Raw genomic sequence first — 7,174 nt, 5'->3', positions numbered from 1 at the left:
TTCATGCCTACCCATGACGGAAGCATCCTTTGCATACATCCCTGGAGCATAGGAAGCCTGAATAGATGTCAGCCCCAATAGGTAGACCAGACCAGAAAATCAGCTCCAGAGAAAGATTAGAACCACACTTTATTGATATTGGCTATAATAACAGAATCTTGCAAGTCTGATTGCTCTGTATCTCCCCTCCTTCTTATACCCCAGTGAATAAGGGAGGCGTTTGCCTGAGCCACTTCCAAATATTATCTTGTTTCCCAGGATTTAAAGAATGATTCAGCTGTCATTGCCAAGGTAATGGTTCTTGCATATTTTTGTCAAGGTCACCTCCCTTAATCTCTACAGTAGCACCACCACAGCCTCAACTTGGTACAACCCTGTTCCTCCTGGGGCGAATTCTTCAAATATAGACATGTCTGCAGTCTCCATCTTCAGCCATCTTGTTTTCCTGCACATGCACCTAAAACTTGCCCACAGGGGTTGGTGTATGCCTCTGGATGCAGAGAAAGTCATCAGCTGGACATTTCTAAAACAAGTGCCTATGCAGATGGAGAAACACACAAACATATTCATACATTCCAGAACAGATTGTCATTCAGAGTAGCAGCAGTTGCTGCTGGTCAGTCAGGAGGGCTCCTCTATGGGAAATACTATGGGAAGAGAAGCACATATCAAAAAGTGGAAGCAAAAGGAGAGAGGAGTCTATACAACCTGCAACCATAGATGCCTTAGTTTACATGCAATCATGGGATGTCAGGAGGTTTTGGAGCACATATTTAAGGATTGCCTCATGAGATATGCATCTTGGAACAAAGTGCAGGACACAAAATTGTTATTAACTAGAAAGAGCCATTATGTAAGAACACTGGGTGACTTCTCTTCCACCCTCAAGAAACACAATCTGTGAGGCTGAAGGAGAACAAACAGTATTTAACTACACAGTGATTTCCCATGGTTAAGGATAGAGTAGAACTACGTATTCAGAATTCAACAAGGATAATGAAGCAGAAAGTGAGTAGGATGATAAAGAGTGTCATAATTCATTTGCAGACAGTGAGTGGCAACCACCATGAGCCTCTGAGTTGTGGACCTGGGGAAGATGTGGTAGAAGGTCTGGGTGGAAGATCAGGAAATGCATGGGTGTTTGCACAGAAGGAGCTATGAAAGGGGCAACTCATGTACTATTTGCAGGGCATCAAGTACAGGCAGCCATCCCTCAAAGTGGAGGACAGAAGATAATGCTACCAGCTTACCTGTGGAGTGCCTATCAAGCCATGTTAGCTGGCTACTGGCATCCCACAACCTTGCATCTGAGGGTATTATGGAGGGCATAGTGTGACTGGTAGCCAGCCATCATGCTCCTCTAGAAAATGGAAGGAGGTATTTTTAATCTACTTGAATTATCTCAGATTGGCCTGGGATCCAGATGAAGCCCTCCTCTTGCAGCTGGCATACAACCCTCTGATATATGCCAGTGGCAAGGAAGACACCCAGCATGCACTGGATCTCCTTTTCATGTCAACACATGCCTGCACAAGCAGCCATTTCTCTCACATGCAGAGAAAATGGGCCAGAGATGTCTGTTGAAAAGACTACAGGGGCTTGATCATTGAAGTTGCCCAATAGCACAGACCAGCTCTTAGTTGCTCTAATGGCTGAGACTGGCTGGGAGAAGGCAGTGGAAGGCAGAATATGCATTGAGGTGGCCTAATTGTCCACTGAGAAACTTATAGGGGCATTTACATTTAATCAGAACAGGAGGGAAAGGCAACATTTAGTCCTCTGAGATTTAGTCCCCTGAGTAGGCAGCCTGAGGAGGGAATTACATTACTATCCTGTAACCAAACTGTCAGTAAACAGTCCAGTTCACAGGACTTGTCATCCCTCCTGCCCAAACATACAAAGCTTGGATTTACATGTTCCTTTTGATGCTGTGTTGATTTTCTTGTGCTGGTTTCATTCCAAAGACAGTTATCAGTAAGCTGGGATTCATCAGCAAGCCTGGTGTATCAATGCTGCATAAGTATTATTCTTTGTTATATAGGTAGTCCTTGGGTTATGGGACCGGGATTGCTGTCACTAAGCAATGTGGTCGTAAAGTGCAATGTCACGTGACTGCATCAGTTAGCGATGGTGATCCTGGTTGCTGTCGTAAACTCAATGTGTGTGGGTCATTAAGCGAGAAAAGGTGGGAGTCCTGGGTAAGGAGCGTGGGAGGGGGGTTACTGCAAGGGGTATCCAGATATTGACACTGGTCAATCATTACTGTGATCCTCTTCTTTTTCTTTTTTGAAGAGGGGCCATATTTGCTTTTCTCCAATCCTCTCCAATCCCAAATTCTCCTAACAGATAACTGATAGAGGTCGCAATAGCTCTTTGGCAACTTCTTTTAGTATTCTAAGGTGCATTTCCTCAGAGCGTGGGGATGTCAAGGTATTCAATATAGCTAGTAGATCCTTTACACATTCTTACTGAACTGCTCCCCACCCTCCACCTCATTGTGTTCATTTGCTGGTAAGTTGTGTTTCTTGCAAAATCCTTTTATGTTTTTTTTTTTAATCTTTCAATTGACTATTTTTTTAGACTGAACCTGTTTCATTAATACCCTTGAGAAAATTATTTTAATTTTAGATATTTATTTCAAGTGCTGCCAATAATTTGGCCTTAATGTTCTGGCCTTGAGAAACTTAATTTCATGGCCACCTTAATCAAGGTAAATTGAATGTTACAACATGGGAAGGGAAAAAGTTAGAAAGAAATGAAGGTGAAAAGTATCTCTAAAATGTATTTCTTGTGGTTGAGTCCCTCCACGTCTACTATATAATTCTATCTTAAGGGTACCAAGCATGATTTTCATTTTAGGAACACTGCTTGCTGCCTGTTGTTTTACTTATGCAATATAGCAATGTGAGATTAGAGTAACTAATTGGAAATGCCAAATCTTTACCACCTATGATTAGGTGTAACTGTGGAAAGAGCTTGTGGGAATGGTAGCCTTTTATGATAACAACATAGGCAAGGATTATAAAAGGTGCAGTTCAGAACATCAAGGCTGAAGGAGGAGTTGATTGCGATGACAACTATGGTAAGGTTGAAGCAAGCTGCAGATGGGTATCTGGAGAAAGATTTTTGCCCACATTGGACTACTATCCAAAAATAGCTCCATATAGACAGCCTATCCTAGTCAAAAATTCTGCCAAGGAGCAACTTCATTATGCAGTTGTGGAATGGTCAAGAAAATATACTGTTTACTGATTGATATATATTTCCCTAGCATTGGTAATTGAAACTTGGTTTCAATGTAAAAATGCGTCAGTCGCTATTCCTATCTTAGGTACTGTAGACTATACCTGTGTCCATGAGGCTCAGTCATAAAGGAAAAGGCATCCAGATAGAGCTCTCTCCCCCCAGGCTGCTGACACACATAATATAGCTTTGAAAAATTACAGTATCTTTATTGCCTGCAACAGGCAACAGGCAAAGGAAGTTTTTACTCAGGCTACCATTCAGTCTTAGGTCAGGGACTCATCATAAACTTTTCTGTAACTTTCATTTTTTGTTAGCACCATTTACCACTGAAGTGAACAATGTGCTTTCTCCCAGCTTTTCTCTTTCAATGACGGCTTGCAGTAATTCTTCTTCAATAATTTGAAGAATTTATTTTCCTGTCCTATGTCACTTGCCCAATGAATATTATATTAAGTACTGGCAAATTTGTTGATGAAACCTTCTGTAGATCTCTCCTTGAATTGAAGTTACTGGCCTGTGTCTCTGCTTCTTTTCTGATATAAAATCTTTGACAGAGCTGCCCTCACAATTGATTCCCGATTTAAATTCCATAGCTTTCTCAGACCATATCATCCATGATTTTGGGCTGGTCATTCAACTGAAATAATAGTAGCTCAGGTATTTAATGATATTCTGGTGTCTCAGTGTCCAATTCCACTACTGGTCCTTGGGCTTCACTCATGGTGTGCTTTAAGTCTTTTGTGTCCTCCCATTCTTATGCAGTGCTACCCAGCAGTTTACAGTACTCAACTCTTGGCTTCTATAGAAACAGGGTAACTGAATCCAGGAGATTGCTAACATCTCATATCAAGAGAGCTATTATTGATTATATGGTTATAAATTGTAACTGTGACCAGAGGCAGTATACTTCTGAATACTGAGTATTTATAGGGAACATTAATGCAATGGAGCTGTTCTCCTCACGGGCAAAATAATGTCCATATGTCTCTACTAGGCCTCTTTGTTGCAATCTTCTTAACTGATTTTATTTATGCATTCATTATATTTATATCCCACCTTACTTTCAGGAACTCAAAGCTGCATACATAAACCTCCGTCCTCCAACATTTTTTTTGCCACATCAACCATCTATAAGATAGGTTGTGCTAAGAGGTAATGTTTAGTCCAGTCTGAACCTGAAACTTCCCAGTTCCAGTCTATCATCTTAACCATTAACCACACTGTGGTACAGCTCAACCAGAAATATCTGGTTTAACAAAACAAATCAAAACAATTTTAATTTGCAATATAAAAGACCACAGTTCTTGAGGTTATACAAATATATCTTAGGAAGACATTTCAAAAATGGAGGGGCAGGTTCTGATAATCCTCTGCACAGTTCTTTAAAGGAAGGGAGATCGAGAATAGGGACCTTCAAGCAGATTAGGCAGGTACATATTGGAGAAGGTCCTTGATATACAGTATACAGTATATTGGGCCATATACGTTTAGTCTTGACATTACCAGACTAAAAGCAAGAAAGGTGAAAAAAATGAGTTTTGAGTATATTTTAGTTTGTAGGTTGCTGAAATCTGAACCATTTGAAATCTTCAGAAACAGCATTGATTTTACCTGGATATCACTGGACTAGAATAACTGTCAGAATGAGAAGCTATACTGGAAACCAGAATTATTCCCATAAGAATATAAAAGATCAAGCGTGGTTAGTGTTAAACCTTTTAATTAAAAAAAATATTGGACAAACTAAACCAATATCTGATTACATCACTGAAATATGCTGCTGTTGTTGTGTCACTGGAATGGGGCATCCTATTGTGTATTTGCCCAGTCTAGGAGAAGGCAAAGAAAAGCACATATCAAGCTACATGTAGTGCTATTCTGGTGATTAGAAAATTCAGTGTTTCTTTGCATGATGTTGCTGCATCTATGTGTACGATAAGCATATACAAACACACACAGGGTGACACTGGCCCAAGGCAAAAATCCTCACAACTGCCCCTGTTGCCTCTTTGACAGGCCAGCAACGGAGGAGAGGGTGCGAATTAATATTGAGAGGAAGAGCTTCACCCTCCAGAGTACGGGTCCAGCACTCCCAAAGGTCCCCACACACACACACCCACACACGCACTGGCAAGGGGTAGCTGGCCCCCGCTTCTTGGTGGCAGGCGCGTGGGCGGTGGCACCCGCGAGCCTTCGCCAGACGCCGCAAGGTGTCTTGAGGACGCCACGAACCACCTCGGATCCTCCCGCCAGGGCAGCCTATGAATCGAGTGCCAAGACATCAGGGCGGGCGCCTGCGCCGCGAGATGCCGCCCGGAAAGAGGGGGCGGGAGGAGGGAGGCCGTCACGTGAGCGCGCTACGGTCCAGCTCGAGGTGCTGCAGCCTCGCTGGGCGCCGGTTCTTCTGCTTTCCCATCTCCCTGCCGCGGGCACGGGAGTCGTCTCCAGCGAGGCGGGGCTTGAAGATAGACATCCAGAGACGGAGATTTAAATTTCATTTCCAGCTTGAGGAGGGGAGCGGCGGCAGCAGCAGCAGCAGCAGCAGCCCCGGCGGAGAGCCCCAGACCCGCTTGTTCCGAGCTGAGCTGAGCTGAGCTAAGCCTGCCGGTTTCTGCTGCTGCTGCTGTTGCTGCTGCTACGACTGCTGCAAGCTCGCTCGCTCGCCCGCCCGCCCGCCTGCCAGCTGGCCAGCCATGGGTCACTCCGGAGAGCCGGGCCTCATAGCCAACGTGGTGAACGACACCTTGGAGTTCTACCGCTGGAGCTGGAGCATCCGAGGTAACCAAGCGCCGCGCTTTTGTTCGCTTCCCCTCAGCCTCCTCCCGATGCGCCGACACTTGGCCTGCTTTCCCGTTAGCGCTCCTGGCTATGGAGCACCTGCCGTCTCTTCTCCGCCCCGGCGACCGGTTCCGTCGGCCCAGCCGCCGCCGCCGCCGCCGCCGCCTTCCTCATCACCTCCCCATCCGGTCTATAAAGAGGGAACTCGCCCCATCCCCAATTCCTCGTTTGCTTGTCACGGACATACACGGGTCAAAATGGCCCCCTATCTCTTATCTTGTCTAAAGCCAGTTGCTCCGTGAGAGGACGCGGCAAACTCAAATGGGATCCTTTTAGTAGACATTTTGGGGCTCCTTCCTCATGCTCACATTTGGGGGGAACACAGGTCATAAGTCGAGAGGAAATAGCCGCTCCATTTAAGTTTGCTGCGAGAGATGCTGTTCCATCTTCTTTCTCGGTTTATATTAGGCAGCCTTCTAATGAGAGCAGAAACTTACTAAGCGTTTAGAATGAGACCTAAATTGTTTGTAAGCTGCTGCTAAATCGAAGCCATGTTAGTCGAGGACTGGTGGTGGCTGCTGCAGAGCTCTTCTTCTGAAACAGCTGACCCTTTAACTGTGAGCATGCCAAAGAAGAGCTGCTGCCCACAGGCTGCTTCACACAAGAAAAGGCGTTTGGGAAATGTTTACTGTGGGAACCAGGGTGACATCTGAAGGGGAAGAGTATGCTTCCCATACCTCCACAAGCCATAAATCTAATGTGTATGAAGGTGCCAAGTTGACCGGCCGTGCTGATTGGGAATTGCTGAAACTGATGGCCAATACATCTGAAAACTGATGGCCAAATTGGGGGAAATGGGACTAAAAGTATGAGCCATTGGCATCCTTTGCATTGTGAAATGAATGTCCCATTATTAGATCTTTAGGGATTTCCTTCCTTCCTTCCTTCCTCCCACCCTCCCTCTATTTTTCTGTCTGTCTGTCTGTCTTCATGGAAGTCACATCATGTCCTGATCACACATTCCAAGTTTCATAGTGTGGTTAGTTAAGCCTAATCCTAAACTGACAGTTTATTTCAAAAGGGAATGAAAAGTATAAAAATTAGCTAATAGATTAATATCAAATATGATTAATAATACAGAAGGGTATCG

General features: G+C 44.4%; 1 protein-coding gene across 1 annotated transcript in view; it reads left to right on the top strand.

Moving 5' to 3' along the window:
- Positions 1–5,665: 5,665 nt before the first annotated feature.
- The window catches only part of ELOVL4 (ELOVL fatty acid elongase 4), a 45,194-nt gene continuing 43,685 nt past the window's right edge, over positions 5,666–7,174 (top strand). The window contains exon 1 of the mRNA XM_088150726.1: positions 5,666–6,024. Within this exon, the coding sequence (XP_088006852.1) occupies positions 5,940–6,024 (85 nt within the window). The 5' untranslated portion in view covers positions 5,666–5,939. The remainder of the gene's footprint in view (positions 6,025–7,174) is intronic.

The sequence above is a fragment of the Python bivittatus genome, unplaced genomic scaffold, assembly GCF_059951505.1.
Source record: "Python bivittatus isolate LINGU-HERP-01145 unplaced genomic scaffold, Pbiv_v1 ctg000020_np1212, whole genome shotgun sequence".
NCBI lineage: Eukaryota > Metazoa > Chordata > Lepidosauria > Squamata > Pythonidae > Python > Python bivittatus.
The sequence above is the reverse complement of the archived record's forward strand: the minus strand, read 5'-3'. Positions and strand labels throughout refer to the sequence as shown.